General features: G+C 41.8%; 8 protein-coding genes across 8 annotated transcripts; 2 read left to right on the top strand and 6 right to left on the bottom strand.

Moving 5' to 3' along the window:
* Positions 1-410: 410 nt before the first annotated feature.
* On the bottom strand, positions 411-2,248 carry EAF02_005733 (uncharacterized protein; the record flags this gene model as incomplete). The annotated part of the gene is given in 5 exon segments (XM_038901781.1): positions 411-574; positions 671-780; positions 792-991; positions 1,246-1,694; positions 1,717-2,248. The coding sequence occupies 5 exon segments, from the start codon at positions 2,246-2,248 to the stop codon at positions 411-413; spliced, it is 1,455 nt and encodes a 484-aa protein (XP_038757998.1).
* A 3,013-nt stretch (positions 2,249-5,261) lies between these two features.
* EAF02_005732 (uncharacterized protein) lies at positions 5,262-6,929 on the bottom strand (the record flags this gene model as incomplete). The annotated part of the gene is made up of 2 exons (XM_038901780.1): positions 5,262-6,646; positions 6,706-6,929. The coding sequence occupies 2 exons, from the start codon at positions 6,927-6,929 to the stop codon at positions 5,365-5,367; spliced, it is 1,506 nt and encodes a 501-aa protein (XP_038757997.1). The 3' UTR covers positions 5,262-5,364.
* Positions 6,930-7,193: 264 nt separating this feature from the next.
* Positions 7,194-9,262, bottom strand: EAF02_005731 (uncharacterized protein). Its single transcript, XM_038901779.1, has 9 exons — positions 9,220-9,262; positions 8,779-9,150; positions 8,663-8,699; positions 8,516-8,613; positions 8,132-8,455; positions 8,001-8,068; positions 7,879-7,931; positions 7,757-7,798; positions 7,194-7,689 (listed from the first exon to the last, which is right to left on the bottom strand). Exons 2-9 carry the CDS (start codon positions 8,926-8,928, stop codon positions 7,316-7,318), a joined length of 1,146 nt encoding a protein of 381 aa, XP_038757996.1. The 5' UTR covers positions 8,929-9,150; positions 9,220-9,262; the 3' UTR covers positions 7,194-7,315.
* Positions 9,263-9,844: 582 nt separating this feature from the next.
* Positions 9,845-10,735, top strand: EAF02_005730 (uncharacterized protein; the record flags this gene model as incomplete). The annotated part of the gene is made up of 3 exons (XM_038901778.1): positions 9,845-10,262; positions 10,321-10,572; positions 10,671-10,735. The coding sequence occupies 3 exons, from the start codon at positions 9,845-9,847 to the stop codon at positions 10,733-10,735; spliced, it is 735 nt and encodes a 244-aa protein (XP_038757995.1).
* Positions 10,736-12,333: 1,598 nt separating this feature from the next.
* EAF02_005729 (uncharacterized protein) lies at positions 12,334-13,496 on the top strand (the record flags this gene model as incomplete). Its single annotated transcript, XM_038901777.1, has 4 exons — positions 12,334-12,577; positions 12,675-12,910; positions 12,989-13,121; positions 13,222-13,496. 4 exons carry the CDS (start codon positions 12,334-12,336, stop codon positions 13,494-13,496), a joined length of 888 nt encoding a protein of 295 aa, XP_038757994.1.
* A 590-nt stretch (positions 13,497-14,086) lies between these two features.
* EAF02_005728 (uncharacterized protein) lies at positions 14,087-15,252 on the bottom strand (the record flags this gene model as incomplete). The annotated part of the gene is made up of 3 exons (XM_038901776.1): positions 14,087-14,470; positions 14,524-14,919; positions 14,968-15,252. The coding sequence occupies 3 exons, from the start codon at positions 15,250-15,252 to the stop codon at positions 14,087-14,089; spliced, it is 1,065 nt and encodes a 354-aa protein (XP_038757993.1).
* A 2,110-nt stretch (positions 15,253-17,362) lies between these two features.
* EAF02_005727 (uncharacterized protein) lies at positions 17,363-17,677 on the bottom strand (the record flags this gene model as incomplete). The annotated part of the gene is made up of 1 exon (XM_038901775.1): positions 17,363-17,677. One exon carries the CDS (start codon positions 17,675-17,677, stop codon positions 17,363-17,365), a length of 315 nt encoding a protein of 104 aa, XP_038757992.1.
* A 972-nt stretch (positions 17,678-18,649) lies between these two features.
* Positions 18,650-19,347, bottom strand: EAF02_005726 (uncharacterized protein; the record flags this gene model as incomplete). Its single annotated transcript, XM_038901774.1, has 3 exons — positions 18,650-18,693; positions 18,743-19,073; positions 19,126-19,347. The coding sequence occupies 3 exons, from the start codon at positions 19,345-19,347 to the stop codon at positions 18,650-18,652; spliced, it is 597 nt and encodes a 198-aa protein (XP_038757991.1).
* Between the last annotated feature and the right edge of the window lie 426 nt (positions 19,348-19,773).

The raw sequence follows: 19,773 nt of genomic DNA, 5'->3' as shown, positions 1-19,773 counted from the left end.
TCGTCTCTCGTCCATGGTAACCTGTCTAGACGCCAACCATAACATCTCCATAATATTTCCGTCAAAAAATTAGAACCTCAATGTGTTTGCCAATTTTCATTATATCAATATCCAGGATTTTGCTGATTCCAAACTCCAAAGAGTGAATTGAACATCGCCGCTCTACCCATCTACCCGATCCTTTTAATAACTCCTTAATTTCTACCCGCTAATCTGACTTGCATCAAGACAGCTGAATCTCTCCCTTCAACACCATGTGTGCGCGTATAAGTATCGTATGTTGCGAAAGTTGTTCTCCGGGTTTCCACAAGTGTGAACAAGTGAAAGGCAAAAGAACTTCATATATCCAAGTATTTGAGTCACGAGTACCTCAATAGAACTCGCGACCCTCGGCCTCAACGTCAGTGAAATCACCCAATGGGCTTTGCTGTGGCGACGTTCGGGCCTTGCTGCATGGCAGCTTCATCTTGACGAGCTTGGCTTTCAGCCAATTGAATGGCATTGAATTGTGCCATCTCCTCGTCTCGAAGGTTTCTAAGGCGTTGCGGAGCAGCCGCAAACGCTTTTCTCGATACTGGATTCCCAAGGTTCGGGTACCAGTTTCAAGACCTCCATCACTTTCCGGTATCCAGCCTCATCCAAGCGGACCATGTGGGCAAGCTTGGCGTACCGGCTGCAAGCTTGCAGCTGCTTGATGGGGACGGCGTAGATGTGATGTACACGCATGTACGACCGTCTCTGCATGCTACCCCGCGAGAGATACAACAAGGTTTTGCCGCGCTGATTCAAACTCAGCATGGTGCTGCGACTCTTGGTTCTGCTCGTGCTTCTGCACTGCGTCAAGCTTGTCACCCTTCTGCTGGGGTGTTCGTATTGGAATCCAAGATAATGGCATCGTCTCTTGAAAATACCATTGTTTTGAAGGGTCTGGTCCAAGTGTACGCAGCTTGTTGACGTACATGTCCAGAGTTAGACCACCGAGAGTTGTCATCTGATTGGATCAGCTGTTAGTAAAATACTTATTAAAACATTTGGGCATGGTGCTTTAGAAGTTCTGCAAATGCAGATAGAACAATGGAAGGATAGGAGCACATGGCGTAGTCTATCTGATTTTTACAGACGAGAATTGGAACGAGGGGTCAAGATGAGAAAGAGAATTAGTGAAGACTTACAAGTGCAACGTCAAGTATGACGTCACCAACAATGTTGGAACCACGACGTTGGTTAATCCTCAGGGATCATTACCGGGTGATTACGGCCATCCTTTTCTTTCACCTTGTCGTTACACTCATGGTTCTGGACACATAAAATTGGTTCATGTCCTTCTTGGTAGTTTGACAGCCATACAATGCACCCAGGCATTAGATGCTCGGCATGCAGAGGGTACGTCTTAGGTACCATGGCTGGCTTTCGTTGGATGGCAATGTCGTCGTTTTCAGGAGTGGCAATGCCACTGCTGTCAGACTTGCCTGCTGGTGTTGATCGTGGTAATGGAGAACCTTTGGCTCTCCATTGTGGTTTCCCTAGAACTTGGGAATGTGTCAAGCCCTGACCTCGTTTATCACTGACCTGGGCAGTCGACGGATACTGGCTAGAGTTTGGCGTTTTAGTACCTCCATACGAATGCGATGCAACTGGTGTGGTCACATGCAAAGGACTGTTGTATTGGGGTATTGCTTGTTGTCTAGCAGTACCTGATACAGATGTTCGGAAAACCATTATTAAATGGCCCACACCCTTGTGGCGCGCTATGAACCTGCGGCACGGGATTGCTGTAATTTGTATACTCTTGCGCAGCTGGATTAAGTATACGGCCTGGATTGTGGCTGCTCACTTTTGGCATAGGAGCAAACGGATTCAGAGGGCTACTCGCTCCCACCAATGCGTTGTGTTGGGGAGTTTTCGTGCCTTGGTAGTTTCGCACATTATTCGGATGAATGCCGTTATATTGTTGCAAGCGGAAAGGCAAAGGTGCATGGTCATATCCATATTGTAGAGAAGCCGGCGTATCTATGTTGTGAGAATAGTTACCAAAAAGGTCACAATTTCGATATGGGCTGTGGACAGGGGTGAGCATTTGATCAGCTCTCGGAGATGGAAGAACAGCCGCGCCTTGGATGTTTTGCGTGTTGTCGTCCGTGATCCCATTCTGAGGCTGTGGATTTGGAGGGTATGGGATCGTCGGTAGTGAGTTGTCCACATAAGTCTCCGCCCAATGACTGGGAGGTTTGTTCTCCTGGTCAGCCATCTTGATCAGTTCGAGAATCTAAGTGGTTGGCAAGAGATCGAGATTTGGTTTGATCAAGAAATATGATGTCAATGAAGGTTTGAAGTAACAAAAAAGCTTCAAGATCTTCACAGTTCTTACATTGATGGAAACTGCCAAGAAGATGATTTGAAAGTGGTTGTTGGCAAGTCGGAGAAGTCGATGACTTTAAAGATGAGAAAATGCTTAGTGTCCTCGAAAGGACCCTGCTGTAGTGAATGAACATCGTCAAATCGCTACAGTGGGTAGCTGCCGTACAAACGAGATTGAGTGAATATTTATTGTTGTCGCTTTTGTGGTGAATTAGCGAACCCTTCACTTTTGATTTACCTATAGATTTTTGGTTCTTAGAAAAGACTGAGGAAGTCTGACTTTTAGACAAGGAGCTTAGGCTATTGGTCAAAGAGGTCGTTGTTTGCTATATATAAGGACTATAAATATAAGTGTGCCTCCTGCTACTTCTTTATCGGCAAGAAGGCTTGTTGGCTTGCTTAGATCTTTCAAGCAATCTTTCAACCAAATCAGGGTGTGTCCATGGTTCCTAGAAGTTTGTCTTTCAATAGATACATTCACTCGATCTACTTTACAATCTACAGTTTCACTGCAGCTCATGAAATTGCTTATGCATCTTAGACTATCTTCGTCTATTACCCCAGCCAAATTCCGTGGAGTCATTTCGCAAAAAGAAGCCCTAGTCTATTAGAGGTGATGTCATACATTTAAGTGAATGAAAATGTCAGAATTTCATACTTAGATTGGCTAAGCGAGAGATCCACTTGTAAAAGATCAATAGCCGAGAAAGATTTTTTCAATACACAGATCTTTCCCCACCACAAACCGCTACTGGAAACTTTAGCGAACGATGACAAGTGAATTCCCGCAAAGAATGTTATGCTTACCGTAAAGAGACTACCAATGCTCCTACTTTGCAGGTAAACTGGAATTGAAGGAATTTATATAGTTTTCAACAGTGGATTGCTTGAAAGTCATCTGCCAATTCAAGCTGAGCAGCTGGTCATCATCCAGCAAACCTTTGAAATACACACACACGATTGAGACTACTGATATATACAGCTGGACCATTTGGCACGTACGATACGGATTGTATAAATTTCAGTATTCTGAACTTTGACGCTTTGTTTTCCTGATTTTTGGTGAGATGTTTCACTGAAACATCGGAATGTCTGCAGATTTTGATATGTCTGCCCGATCGCGTCAGTGGCCTGGAATTATTTGAGACAGAGAATTTACATAGAAGCAAGCGGCTTAGAGAATCGGGTTTATACGAATTAAATGCAGTCGTTTTCACAATTGTTCCCCCTAGATTCTTTTCGCTGTACAAGGTTCAGCCTCGAGCTTGAACGAATGGGCCTCGTTCTAAAAACGGCAGCGATGACATGAGCGCGCTACCAAAGATATCGAGAGATATCCATTCCTTCGAAATTTGACTGATAATATAGCTGTGTGCTCTACAGACTATGCAGCCTTGTTTAGCCTGACTCTGAGTATTGAAAGTGAAAGAAGCCCTCAATGGTGACCTTGAGTTTATCTCAGCTCAATCATCTACTAAATCATTTATAATCGAGAAGCTTTACACCTTCTGATGTTTTCAAACTCACTTTTAAGCTTTACTGGAAGCATGTGAATGTTTTCCTATGTAAATTCCACGATAATTCTCAGTTTACAGCTATATAAAGTGAGAATCAGGGATGCGAAGACTCATACCTGTACGCAGTGCATCCTACAAACCTCCAGCTCTCTCTTGAGAGTCTGCAGAGCTAAGATTGAGTCGCAGATGGAATTGGAAGAATTGGAAAAAGAGAGATTCAGAGATATAGCAAAGGATTATATTATGATTTTATAACAATAATACCTATAAAAAGTTGAATACCAGTTCTAAATACAGATACAAAGATTATAGAAGCTCTGGTTAGATTCAACATCTATTATCGATTATTATTTCAAAATATAGAAATATAATATATAATAGATCTCTTCTTTTAGAAAAGTCTTTTCGATATAAAGCTTACTACTATTCTACTTATATTACAACCCTTTTTTATACCCTTTAACTTTCAACCATTCAAATACTACAACAATACAATACAAAGAATACCATCGCCTTCAAATTAATACTATACTCTGAGCATCGATATAGTACAACGTTTTTCTTTTAATTTTCGAATTTTCGAATTTTCCAAATTGATTTGTATATAGGTAATAAACTTAGGATTCAGCCTTGCCCCATTATTTTCAATAGTTTCGACTATACACATCTAATAAGAGCTGGAGGATATCAAGCTTATAAAGATATACAAGGGGTTAGTTTAAAAGAGATAAAGATAGAGAAGAATGGTATCTTCTTTTACTACCTTATTAGCAAAAGGATTCTTTACTATATTAAAAACAATTCAAAAGGGGATAACTCTTGTCTTTTATAGAAAAAGAAAGATAGCAAATTGGATTTAGGATTTTAAAAAGAGAAATTGGATATTAGAATGCTTTAATTAGATTAAAGGTAAAAGAAAAATAAGGAAAGAAGTATCTCAAAGGATAAAGACTATTTAATCTCTATTTACACTTCGAATAGAGATCGAGTATAGCACTCCAGTATTCGTTTTTATTCCCCCAAATTGAATATATCTACTATAGATATCCACTAGCAGTTATTAGGTTCTTAAAGTCTAGCCATCCTAAATAGTCTTGGACTGAGAAAAGGACGTTAATTAAATCAATCAATCAATCAATCAAAGTGAGAATCAGGTTTGACTACTGTGCAGCAAGCATTCACGTATATCTCAACACAGCCAAGTGCGCCTTGGTAAAATAGATTCTTGTATCGCCTGACATTGGTATATAAAAGCATTTCAAAAAGTACTAGATTAATAAAGGCTCAGTCAAGAACTAGAAAATGTTTCTCCCAGACCAAACACTGATCTTTGACGGCTGATGATGCTTATCCACAAGCATGAACCCCACCCCCTTCTCCCATCCCCCATGGCGAGGTTTGCCCTTGTATTATCTTCATCTTCTGAGGAACAATTCTAGGTACAGCTGCTACTACATTCATTAGAGACTTTGATTGCTAAGCTCGGGTCTCACATCCAGTCTTCAAGTCGCGATTTGCTCCGAATACGTTCTCCGTACCTAAGCAAAATGAATGGCAGAGGAGCAAACGATAAAGCAATAAAAGCCAGAACAGAGTTTCCCCAACCCAAACCTAGGGATCGATATAGCGGTGGTCCAGCCAGCGGTAAAATGGTGGACATTATATTGCGAGACATAGTCATTGCGGACATGGCCGAACCACGAAAAATTCCTGATATATCGACCAAATACACTGTAGTAGGGACTACTGTAGTGTAGGTCGCAAAGCCACATAGAGCAGTTCCAAATACGGGAACTATGTAGTGTACGTGAAAATAAGCCGTCCATCCGTATGTGATTAAGCCTATTGGGGCAATCACGAATCCCAGGGTCATCGGAGGAAGGCGCCATTCTGGTTTGATCTCGCCGCCATGGAGGACTTTCATTTTTTTTGTATACCAATCTAGCACCGCAGAACAAAGAATTGCGCCTAATGCCATACCTATGGCCAGCCCAAGAAATGCGAGTCCCGCTTCACCCTCTGAGAACCCATAATTTGTCTGAAACACTTCTGTGATTGTCGATGCTAACAGATATACATACGAAGAGAGTAAACACATGGAGAAAATCAACAATGCAAAGATAGGAGCGACCAATATCTTGATTGGTCTCACGAGTGCGTTCACGATTGAACTTATCTTCGAGCCCTGCTCATCATATCGAGAATGAATTGATGGGTCGTTGAACTCCTTGCGCATCTTTGCTGCTTTGCGCCTAAGAATTGTTGCATCGTAGCTCTCACGGTAGATCAGAAAGAACAGAATGCTTAATGTTCCAGAAGTGATACCAGCTAGACCAAAGGTCCATCTCCAACCCTCTGTCTGAGCTATATAACCCCCGAATATAGGTCCAATCGCAGGACCTATCAGAGGCATCAGGGAAAGTAAAGACTGAGCACCTCCTCTCTCTTCGACATTAAACATATCTCCCACAATAGTTGGATTGAGAGCTGTCGTGGCCGTACTGACTCCACCGAGACATCGAAAAACAATAACCATAGCAACATTCTTGCTTTGGGTTTCCGCTATTATACAGAGGAGAAACAAGAGGTTTGCCAAGTTATAGACTGGTCTGCGTCCGTACATCTCACTCAGAGGGCCCATAAATAGACAGCCAACAGCAGCTCCTAGGTTCCATATTGTTAGGATCAGAGTAGCGTTAAGTACACTGGCAGAACGAAATTCTTCCAGGATTTGTGGTATGGCAGGAGCGCAAATAAGCACAGTGAGATTTCTAGATTAACTTGTTAGTAAAACTAATGATTGAATGAAGTTTCAGGTGGAGCAATTTACGTTGTCATAGAAAGTGCACTTATTATAAGCATTAGACTCCATTTATAAGCTTTCGACCAATTTCTTGGGTTTGAAGCATCGTGGGGTCCTTCATAGTCGACAGTAGCTTCGACGATGCTAGAAAGTAGTGTGGTTTCAGGGGCAGACACTTCTGGTACGATTGCAGTGGTAGTACCAACCCTTGCGTCATTCAGATGTTCGGCCTTCTCATTTTCTTCCTTCATGATGCAGAGCTGAGCCAAACGAAATTGGTCTTTCAAATTGTTAGATAGGAGCAGAATGCGATCTTATCTGCAATTATTCATTGGTGACAAGACTCAAGTGCCGGCTGCCACCATGTAGCCCCACATCGTTCTGTATGTCTGCGGCACAAAGAAGAGTGAGCAAGGGGGTAAGCACCAATCATCAAGTTAGTCTTCACCAGGAAGAATAAAAATTACTGTATTCAGAGCCTTGCACATAATGTCCTTGTCTTTGGACAAATTTAAGATTGCCGAATTCTTATAGTTCATTTTCTCTATCACGAATCTACCTGAGAAGAGGAGGGCCCATACTTCTCAACATCCAACGAATTTCTAGACTATGGTTCGTTCAAAAGTTCGCTATTATTTTACACAATATGATTCCGCTGCTCTACAACTTTATCAACCCAAATGACGTCTTCTCCAGCACTTTTTCCATGATGAATCTTTGGTACATCACCCATGGCATATGTCTCGATCTCGGCGAAATCAGCAGATTCTGGCACTAGAGCTTTTCGGGAAGCTGAAGATGGATCTTCGGCTTTGAGCTGGGAGTTGTCATTCCCTTGGCTTATTTTGTAATGTTCAGATGATGAATGAAGACTAGAAATACTTCGAAGACTGTCAATCATTGAACGAAATGCAGGTAGCCCAGCCAAGGAGTTCAGAGAGGGCAAGCAACATGCCACAAGTGCAAGACCCGACTCTAACATCGACCAGAATAGAGAACGCGTTGTCAGTACTACATTTACATATACGTATTAGTTGTCCCGATTCCCGAAAAAAAGTTAGGTTTCTTGGGAACCCACAATCATTATCTGCGTTAGGATCCTTAATCTTGCCCGATGCAACTGCAACGCTCTATGTTAGTGTGACTATTTTACAGAGGTTTGCATAACCAAGCATTTAAGATATTGGATCATAGACTTACTGCCAGTGATGTTGACGAACAAAGCCAGCCGAACAATGGATGCGACGAGAGCTCTGTTGCGGTCGTCAATTAATCATGCTTTCCTAGGAAGAAATCGAAACATATTTCGAGGAATGGCTCACATAGACCCTAGCCCAAAGACTGCTAAGACCGCAACCTTTCTACCGGTTGACATTTGCAGTCTCAGGACCTAAACCGCCAGCACGTTAATATGTGATCTTCTTAAATTTGCAGGAAGGTTGGAGAGCCGTACCATTGGAATAGGAAGACCCAGTATCATGACATCCGTCAAAAAGTCGGAAATAGCAAGCGCAAGATCGCTCTGAATGTCACTTGGGCAGTTGTGGTGAAGTGTATTGATTGTGGTCCATCTAGTAGCAAACTTATTGCCGCAAGATAGAAGGAACCAAAAAAAGAATGCCAAGCACCATAATACAACAACCATCAGAACACAAGCAGATACTATTGAGAAATGGGATCGATGTCCAGTCAAAAATATTCTTCTGAAGAAAAATATGAAACTAAGCTTGGTAAAGCCCATGGACAAAATTTGCATGAGGAAGAAAGCCCATTCTAGCTTGTTCACCGTTAGTATTTTTTATGTTTTAAAAAAAAGGTCAGGACATCGATTTCAAACCTTTTCCACAGTTGTAAAGCTAAAGCTTTGTTCGTCATTAGGGTGTTCAAGATCTGTGGGTGGCGGAGTAGGGTATGCGAGAACTTTCTTTTCAACACCTGAATCTTGGTTAACACCGACGATGAGATACTTGATGTCAAAACATACCAATGATTAAAACTAATGAACAACCAATCACCATTAACTAAAGTTTTGCATTGATAAGTACCACTTTTGGGGACGGCAAACAGTAGTGAGAGGAGTTGAATGAGGGACGAACTAACAAGAGCCGGAATAGTCAACCAGTCGTCTAAGCCCAACCTAGTCTTTTGCAGATATCGCGTCAAGATTCGCAAAAACACGAATACAATACACAAGACTAGAAATGTAGCACCCGCTGCAAGTACATAGCCCGGATCTTGGTCATGAGCCATAGCCAACCAAATGCACAAGTTTTGGTATGATAAAAATTGTGGAAGAAGTTGGAAAGTATTTTTCTAGTACAAAATTCGCGGATATAGCATACAAGATGTCCCATCTGAGCCCCTATTGAAGGCATAATAAGCTTACGCTATAGCCCTGGAATACTCGAGTGTTTTTGGAACGATCATTAGACAATTTCTACAGGATTTTCGATATAAATTTTGCTGACCATCCTGCAAAAGAGTATGGTAGTAATATCGATAAAGCTGGACATGAATTTGAGTTATGATGCAAATACATACCAGGGCTGGAGATATCATTCCATCCGGGCATTGGTCAGCCCGTTCAATCCCACAGGGGTCAAATGCGGCGTAAATTGTCGCTTAATATGAACGAATCAACACAGTCCAATAAGGTTACTATCTATGATTTTGATAAGTATCTCGCAAATAAAGATGGAAGGTAGTAATACTTTTGCCTCGGATGGAAAGTTATATGAGAGCATGTGCAAGAAGTTAACAGTGTGTTCCATAAAGATGATTGTCGTACGATTTCTCTACATTGTGCAACAGTGATATCTCCAGTATTGCAAATGGATTGGCCAGCTGTGTGTGCTGTCTCTTGATAGATAAGACAGGCACATGAATTTTGATACTAAGGGTAGGTCCTGAGTGACAATAACCTTGATAAATTGGCTTCTTTTTGGCGTGCATAGAACCAATCTATTGCGGGGGCGGCACGGGCCAAAAAATACATGACCTCGATGACCTAGGGCTGACCGGAAAACAAAGCCTATGAACCCGTTGCACTAATAGATACGAACAGATGCACCTCAGGAATACTTTTCTCTTAGCTGTGAGAAATGTCCACCTCTTTTTTTTTATTGCCCTTCGATTCTTTCTTTTGATTGAATCTTAACAATAGATCATGTCAGATTACATATTAAGGAGACTCCAAACGAGGGAGCAGCTCGACGCGGTAGTTGAAGTTATCTTCAAAGCTCAATATTCTCCATACATGCCATCAAGCTCTATCTTTTTCCCCGTAGCCGGCTACTCACCAGAAGAACGATCTGCAGGGGTTGCTGCATCCAAAGAACGATTGTGGAAAGAGCATCTGGCCGCGAATCCTGCGACCAATCACTGGATAATTGTCGAAGAAAAAGAAAGCTTGAAAATTGTCGGTGGCTGCTTATGGAAATGGCATGATGGAAATCAATTTCCAGATGGTATTCCGACGCCTAGTGTATACTGGTGGCCAGAGGGAGAGGCGAGGGAGTTTTGCGAAGAGATGATAAGGCAGTCCATGACGCCAAGGAGCTTATGGATGCATGATAGGAATGCTGGTGAGTTGCCATACCACCTTATAATCTTGAGGTTTACTCTTAACAGCCTGTTATCTAGGACTATACATGATGGTCGTACACCCAGATCACAGGTCTCGTGGTGTTGGTGGACTGATGATGGAATGGGCCAATACTAGAATCGACGAAATGGGGATAGAAGGTTTCATTGAAGCTAATGAGCTCGGTAGGCATTTGTACGAGAAGTGGGGATATCGAGTTGTGATGAAACTTGATCTGTTCATTCCTTCTCACAAGTCGGATTTGTGGAACAAGCTTGCTCATGACCTCAAAATGCCTCCATGGTATGCAAGTAAGTTTGAATAATCGGCTTATCGATCCAAACCCCCCCCCCCTTCGTCAAGGGAGTTCTATTTTAAATGTCAAACTTCTAACAACCCTACCTTTCAGTGTGGAGACCGCTTAATGGCATCGTGCAGGAAGGTGAACGGACTCGCCCATGGCAGCCCTTGTGAGATGTTCGCAGAAGTTTTCATATTGGATGCTTGGGAAGAACTATCGGTCCTGCAGCCGTTTTAGAGCCAATTAATCATGTAAAGCGACTTCAGTATATATCAATCAATGCTGAATGTGGCTGAATAAACTTTCATCTTCACTGGTTTCTACAGCTTGCCTTACGATACTTCCCTTGAATACACCGCAAATAATTTCCTGCCCTGTCTGGATGATGGAAAAGTTGTGTGGAAAAATGATTGTTTGGGACATCAGTCTCATGATTCTAGAGTCTCACGACATCAAACGATACAGAGTATCATTGCTAGGGTTCTTAATATTGGCAATACTGTTGACTTGGCATAGGCCATATGAATCTCATAAGATCAACTCAAAACAAATCTTAAACGACCAAATACCTGATCCCTCAGCAGCAAACCCCCAAATTCCACTGTCAGTATCCATGTATCTACTCGAGAAAACACTTCAGATGCATCAGCTGTGGAAAGAAATTTGATGTAAATTCCTCATGACAATTCTTACCTTCCTCGTGAAGAACTATCAAGGACGTTCCTCATTCAATATCTCCAAGCACTTCATCTGTGATGATGCCAATGTCCAATGTATTTTCTCGTATCATATCTTTGGTTTTGATCGCCAAACAGGAGGTACCAATGACAAACATAACAGCAACGAACTGAAGAGTTTGTGAAAGGCGCATGGTGTAGTGTTGGAATTGCTAGATCAGTGTGGTCGTTAGGAACGTAAGCATTTTCAACTATGAGGTATCCTACATAAATAAAAAAAGCTTACTTTGATTTTATGGATGGTATATTCAAAGAATGCCAGTTCGTTGATACCAACGGCTCAAGAATTTGTTTCGAAGAGATCTGACCTGGAGCTTGTTATAGGACATCTCGATTTACCTTATGACTACGTAAATACTATTAGAGGAACATAGCCTCGGCACCCCCTCTGCGCAGAGATAAGCTTTCTTTGGTACTTCATGCATAACTTATCCGAGAAGGAAGGTTGCATTGCATGTAAAGGCTGTGTATTAATGTAGCATTGCCCACGTACATGTTCATGGTCAGTTGGCCAAATATTGAACAGCCAACTGCAGCTTTTCACCACACCTTTGAGAGATGCAGCGGGATCACTCAAGCTACATTGGTTCTGTTCTTATCTTTCTCCACTACTAGTAATGTATCTTGCTTGAAGAATGTGAGCGCCATAGGAGCTAACCAGTCAGGGTTTTTGATAGACGAATTGCTGTCCGAAAAATGAGAGACATTGAAGCGCCGGGTACGATCAACCCATCCAGGAGTTCAGATTTCGATAAAATTTAGAATATTGAAATGGTTTAGTAATTGAAGAGTCCCAATATCCTAGTCCGGAGGATTGAACAGCCGGTATCTAAAATTGAAATCAATGGTTCCAACCAACATCATTACCTGAGAAACTGCTGCAGGTTTTCGAATACCTCCTTCCCGAGATTTCCGAGAAATATGCTCGCACCGTTAGATTGAGGATACTTGATTCTTTTGAAGTTGAACGATGAAGTCAAAAGCTCTGGACATCTTTTTACTGGGAAGTGAATCCTACTGTCATTATATCAATCATGGAAGATATGGAGTCAAAAATTCATCTATTGCAAGCCAATCAGGATACAGAAGAATACACATCTAGTTTTCCGATGGGAAAACAAGTAGTCAGTACGATTAAACCACAAATTGGTTCCATGACAAAGTTTCTGGTGTTCATCATCTTGTGTCTACTATCAAGCAATACGTTCCTTCTACTTCATCATACAAAGCTCGAGGACACAAAATCTTCAGAAAATGATTTAGCTGTCTCTAGATACGGTACGTTCTTGATTCATAATGCAACTAGCTGAATGCTATCACGCGAAAAGCATACATTACAAAATTTATCATTGTGTTCATACTGATCAAATGAAAGCACGTCTTAAATACGACACTCCTCTCATATACTACAATCACACAGATTATATGAGCAAAAATGACACCCTCCAAGATGAGATGTGGGACGGTATTGATACAAGCCCACTGGTCGTGGCGCTTGACGACGAATGGGCAACTGAGCACCAACTGCCGCTTTCAGTATTTCGGTTTCCATGGGATCCTGAAGCAAAAGGAATCTACTTTTTGAAAGCTTTCCATGGGTTACATTGCCTGGTAAGAAATTTTTGATGCAGTCCAGAGGATTGGAAAAACCACTTGTCATATCGCTCTGCTTATCAAAAATTCTTTCAGAAAGTACTGCGCAGAGCTTTCATCGATTATGAGCGGGGTGGTGAGGTTGGAAGTTCTGCCGGTCATGTCCACCACTGTCTGGACGCACTCCGTCAAGATATGATGTGCAATGCCGATGATACCCCAATGCCTAGTGAGTGATGTGAAGTTCCTATCTACCAGCTTTAGATGTTATCGCAGGGGATCGTTATACAAGTGCTATCGGAAAATCTCGACTAATAAATCATCTTCAGTGAACGATTTCCCGAACAAAATTGGGCACGAACAAGTTCGCATGTGTAGAAACTTTAATCAACTGATCCAATGGACAAAAGAACCAGAGAGACACGCCTGCTACCACCGATGGAGTGACTATAAAGGGAGAGTGAAAAACAGAATGGAGATGTTTGCGTTTTGTGAAGAAGAATCGCAGTACTACGGAAAGATGCAACAATACTTTGAAAAGTTTGGCCATAAACCCCCCTTTGGGGATGGCGACAAGGACTTTCCTACTTGGAACTCGCGTTGATTCAACACTGTAGTGAACCATTTGGGAGAGAAATATCGCTGTCAAGTCTATCAGCAAGCTTCAAATCCAGTATTTGTTCTATAAATGACAATCCAAATTATCTTACATAATCTAAAGTGTATCTCAGCCCCTATCTCACAATTGCGAAATTAACAATGCATACATGCACCTTCGATGTTAGAATAAGCCACTCAACATGCTCGTGTATATCACTTGATAAAACTCACGTAAAGGACCTTTCGCAATTAATTCTATATCATGCCACTGACGCAATCAGAAGGGGTGCTGTAGGTTGATCAAAATTGCACCAGAAACTTGCATTTAGGTGCGAACGCTGCAATCTGTCAGGGTCACGTCCTCTGAATAAATGGATATCCCGGTAGGTGAGTGGAGTAGTCAAATAATGAATCACCTCGTCTTCTATCATATATCACAAGTGGGTGCTCACAGCGTCTTTCCAAATATATCGTACATTTAAAACAACAAGCAGAAATCCATGTACTCCTTTCAATGCTTATCAAACTCCACGGTTAAACCCACTCAAAATATGCGCCATCCATAAAAACCAATAAATGCCAGAGAAACCCCCATCAAAAATCAACCGGAAAACCCTTTGCCGACCACAACATCTTGAAAGCTCCAAATACTGTCCCAAGACCTAAACACCCTACGCAGAATCTCAAAGCAACAGTTTTCCATCCACGATCAACAAACGGTCTGAAAGAATGATATCGAGCCGTCAATGGAGTAGGCGGCTGAATCGGATATGGAGTAAGCAGTTGCTGACTATTAACCGTCCCATAACCAGCCACTCGTGGAACATTGAGGAGACTTTTCGATTTAGGTATCTCATTCAATGTGAACCTGACATTTCTTCGTTGCCCTAACGGGAGAAGAGGAGATGTTGGGGCAGTTTTAGCATGAGGGCAATCCGGTGCGGCAACTGGGAAGGGAGTAGTGGGGTATTTTTTCTTCTCCATATCTATTTCATTTGAAGGGTGAATGATACCTGTGCTGTTTTTGATACTAGAGATGGAATTTGCCTATTTTGAGAAGCAAGTGCTTCGAGACGTGCTCGCGCAGTCTTGTAAAGCGAAGCCGTTTCTTCGTAGGGCTCGTTTCGAAGACCCATCTCCGCCATTAGGCTGTTATAACTTGTGGCTGAGAGTCGAAGTTTATAAGCTCGATGATTTCGGAAGCCAAATGTGGAAAGGCTGTTGGAAGGCACCTTGAAAATGTGAGCAAGATCAATGTAGGATTGTTTCTTGAGCGCTCCCTTTTGCAGTCGAAGAAGCCATGAAGGTGTACTTTCGACGCAGCTATCCTGATCTATCGGACTGATAGGTAATGATTGCTGAAATTCAGAGTTGTGTGGACATTTCGACAGATAATTTTCCAAATTCAAATCATTGAAAGTGGTAATCTGCGACTTGTCAGTACGTATTTATTAGGGGGGTTGATTGTAACGTACGGTAGCAACGTAGCAAATTAGATCGCCGCGTATACTTGAGCCTTTTCTTTGTCTAATTTTGAGAACGACAACAGGATTATTGTATCCATCTTCTCCAAGCCCCTTTCCACAACAATTTCTTTTGCAGCATTTAATGCTCTTGTCGAAACCCTCTGAAGGTAACCAGACAATGCAACCAACACATAGATCACCCGATCGTACTTTTGGTCGAGGAAAATTCTCGTCACTTGGTGGAGGTGTAAGTGGTTTTGTAGACTTCAACTCACGCGGGTTCGCGATGGCCATTGCAAGTGATAAGAAAAGAACGACGACGAAGAAATGTTGCGACTCACTGGTGTCCAGCTACCCTTTGAAATGTGGGCGGGATTGTAAAGAATGATATAGTTCTATGATTTGATGACAACCCGTTATTAGTAGGTGCACATTAAATCAAACAGTTTGTGAAAGTATAAGCACTTTTTATTTATTCAATGCCTGTTAATGGTTGGCAAACTCAACCAAGACACAAAGAATCCTTCCCCTCAGCCCCGTGTTTAGAGGAGCGATGAAATGTTTTACCCCGAGATCGCATGGACAGACCGAACCAACACAACATTTTTTGATCACGCACACAAAACAATTTTGCGGAAGTGAATCGATTGGTCGAATGACGCTTGTTAGGTTGGAGGGAGTCGGCGCTTAGGGTCATCTCAGGTCATAGCAACGGCGAGGCTGAGATGTGGTCATAAACTTCTGACTGTAGAAATAAGGCTGGGTGCGAGGTCAGTAGACCTCAATGGCCAAAGAATGACGAGAGGCAAAATATTTTGATCAATGATGAGCTATTATTTTCAACCCAAAACATGTCCGGAACAAACTTCCTAGCTCTCTCAAATGGTGCCTGTCAATTCCGCTATTTTATGCGACAAATTTCCTCCACAGGCCGGCCTTGAGGCTATCAAAAAGACATGAAACATCAGTAATATGGACGAAAGAAAGACTTGATAGTACGTTTGGTCAGTACTATCAACAGTCTAGTAAGCTCGATTTTCAATTTCCATGTTAAAAGTAATAGAGTTCCCATTGCCGATCAGAAAATTAAATAAATCGATTGTTCAGTTCCAATTGTAAGTTATAATTAGTATTATTCATTTCGATACGTTCGAGCAAAAGCTCCTCACTGAAACTTTTCAGCCATGTATTAAATAAATATTCGTTTGAATGATATTTCTCTATTGATTCAAAAAATGGGCGCCAGCGGCAAGTAAGTCGAAGTATCAAGCGAATATCTTTTTCGAAATAAACCTACTCCAATTCCTTCGATGACAGAGCTAATTCACTGACAACTTTCAGTATTGATCAAAACCATAACTCCGGTCAGGAATATCGCCGTGATATTATTCACCCACGATTTACCTGATACGACTACCACGTAGACTGCCAAAATTCCGAGTCTTGGATTTTTTTTCCTAAAAAAAGGCGGTAGAGTAAACCATTGAGATGTTGTGATTGGACTAGTATGAGTATATGTAGTAAAGTTATCTCAGACTGAAGATTTTGACAAAGAGAGAGAGAGGGTATTGGCATGGTGATATTATCAATTCTTAGGCTCAGAAATCCGATCGCTTGATGGACGCTATTAGAGCTCAATGTGGCTCTTGTGTCCCAAGTAAGTTCAGCTGTATTGGACCAAGTACTGTCGTCGGGCTGGGAGTGGATGCTGATGAGATATAAAGCTAGAACTATTCTCTGGAAGACTGGCGTCTCTAAGCTGGTGCAGAATAGGATTCTTTAAGTGCGATATGGACGCTTGTCAATATCGACAGAAGGCAATGACCCTGTATCAAGAGTGGTTGTAGTTCCTGTGGCACCTCCTCTTCCCCTTTTTAGATCGTCAGTTGAAACGAACTTTTCTTTCTCCAATCCAATTCTCTTCATAATCTTGCTATAAGATTCTTCTGTGAATCTCAAACCATAAGCATGCTTAGTACCGGGATGATTCTTAGGCCTGGAGGTGACGAAAGAGTCGATCTTAAGAGTATATCTGTGCTGAAGTTGGAGGGTAACAACGCTTTGTGAAATTTATCCCACTGGGCTCGACGGCATATTTTAATCCATAACTATTTTCTTCGGGTCGCCAGCGACATTTCGGGCCAAAGGCGCAAGGGGTGAGTGCTCCAGGATCTCCGCAATTGTTCAAGAATTCCTGAAAGGTACTGAAGTCACTCCCAAGCGCTGAAATCTTTGATCCAAGTTAGTCTACAGAAGTTCAATGAGATATGAAGAAGCCTTGAGCTCACAATGACAAAGGTAACATAAGTTATGTTATACCTCTCTCTTACACCCAAAACCAGAGCTGGATGTCCATAGGACCCCTTCTCTAACTTGCAATGTTTTGCGGTATCATCACACCCATTTAGACACTGCGTGCAGAAATTCGGGCAGCGATTCTCCGCACAAATTCCTTCACAGTGTTTTCGGCTTTCTTTCTGCGCAATTTTACAGTGCAGCCTGCACCAAGCTCATATTTCTTTAGGGCAATCTCTGGTACCATGACAACGTCAAATCTGGCGAGTAGACGTTGGACAAGGTCGGCTCTCTTTAAGGAAGATAGATGTGTCGGGAAGAGAAATAAATAAGTGGTCAGTGAGATAGGCAGTTGGAGGTCCAATTTGGTGGAGATATCCGGATTGATTGCTATTATATCGTCGTGGAGACTCAGAGTACTCATAACCTATTTATCATGGCTGCATCTTATACTCCACCAAACTTTGAAACAAAAGATAATCACCGAGAATCTTCACGATACCTAATCGCGAATATCCATCATTGGATGAGACAGACGGTTCTGATTGTTTCCCGTAGTTCTAATCATCCATTTTCTGTAGCTGTCGCATTCATGAAACGAGAGGCCATTGCCTTGATAACCGTTTCAACACCTCGAAATAACCTTTCTATACAATGTATTATATTGATCATATTAATTGTTGCGCTCATCGTCCGTGGATAAGTGCATCTTCTCGAACATCCTAGAGATATTTGAAATACCTTTCATAGATTTAACACAAAATCTCTTCCCAAAACAATGCACTTTGTCCAGACTGCGACTTCGGAGTCCGAAGTCACTCGACTTAGATGCATCAACTTTCTTCAATTGAGTACCGGAAACCTCCATTCGTTTCTTTCTTCTTCTGTATACTCATTGTCACTCCATATTCGCCCTAAATCAAGAATCAGCCCTAAATTCTTAGTGTTGGTATCAACTTGGTTGATACGTGTAAGTACTTTAGTCTATTATGGTTGTATCGTTCTTGATCATTATTATCTATGGGAAGCTAGTATTTAATATAGTGAAGTGCTAGCGCCACGCTAGCTAATACAGTGCCCTCTTTGATCACATGATCGATATCCCGACACTTAGAACTCGATTTTTCTTAATTTTCACTACAACCTTATACAATTCTCACATTATGAAGGAATATTAATATGACAGGCAGCACTCCGGGCTAAACGATCTGAGCATTTGCATGAAGATTATCAGGAACGTGATAAGTTACACTTTCACAATATAGTAATCGTAATTTGTACACAAAATAATATTCACTGTCTGCAGCAAATACTCATAACGATTCTCAAATTTAACACGAAATATTCCACAACATGGTCCTGGATCGCGATCTTTCTTGCTCATTTCTCCGTCGATTCATGGACAGCATTCGTCTGGCTCTAGGTAAGCATAGGGATTGTCTGCATTCCATTAGTACATCTACTTTGAGAAATGGATCATGCGGCTTACTCTCACGATGCCGGTTCACGGTTTGTAGTTGTTGAGTAGGTGGCGGTGGAGCTGGTGATGGTGCTTGTAGCAACCCATTATTGATACGCGATATAGGATGAAAAGTATCAGCATGAAGACCCAATATTTCCATCAAATATAGATACGATCGGTGAGTGAGTCGGTAGTCACTAGGTCTTGTTTGTCCCCAATTGTACGCATCAAATCTTGACAAGCTGAGCATAAATCTATGCCAAATACAGAAATTACTCGTAGTCTCGACATCTTGACCATTCTCAAGCAAGTAGCGTGGCCCGCATTGAGAGCGGCAAATACCACGATACGAACTTAACTAAGGAATATTCATTAGTGGTCCGAAGTGTTTTCTTGCTTGAAAGACTTACTGTGATGAAATGAATAGAAGGATCTGGGCCATATCGATTGTGAATGTTGAGAACAACCGCTGGGTGATCAAATGCATTGATATCCATTAAGTGTCGCATACCAGTGTGACGTTGACAAAGGGGTCGTAAATCTCCATTAGTGTCACTGAAAGGTGGGAGCCACAAAATACATCCCACGCCAATTTCGTGTATCTGTAAAGCAGGTCCATTTCTGGTGCTCATCTTGAATAGATCTATATAAAATTCTTGGGATATTGGAAAGACAAAAGAGTATGGGACAAGATATAAAATGCTCATCTGCCAGAGATATCGAGCGGAATGACTTTTCCTAGTGAGGAATACCAAATGAATATATAAACCCATCCAATTTCAATCGACTCTGTACGCCATCGCGAGAGGATAAAGAAATATGGAAGCAATGTCAGAGACAGCGACGGCCCAGGATTACGAGGTGCACCAAGGCTGAACAATAATTCTTTCCTCGTTGTCTACATGATGAAGTCCCAATGGCTTTCTTTCAGATGTTTCTAAATAAGACTTCATTCATTCAAGTCATAGACCCTATAGTTACTGTACTATAGAAACATTTCAACATCATCAAAGAAATCATCGCACAGGTAACTCTCCCGACGCACAGTCCATCGATAT

This window comes from Botrytis sinoallii (genome assembly GCF_014898435.1).
Source record: "Botrytis sinoallii strain Bc 23 chromosome Unknown BSIN_009, whole genome shotgun sequence".
In the NCBI taxonomy this organism is placed as follows: domain Eukaryota; kingdom Fungi; phylum Ascomycota; class Leotiomycetes; order Helotiales; family Sclerotiniaceae; genus Botrytis; species Botrytis sinoallii.
The sequence above is the reverse complement of the archived record's forward strand: the minus strand, read 5'-3'. Positions and strand labels throughout refer to the sequence as shown.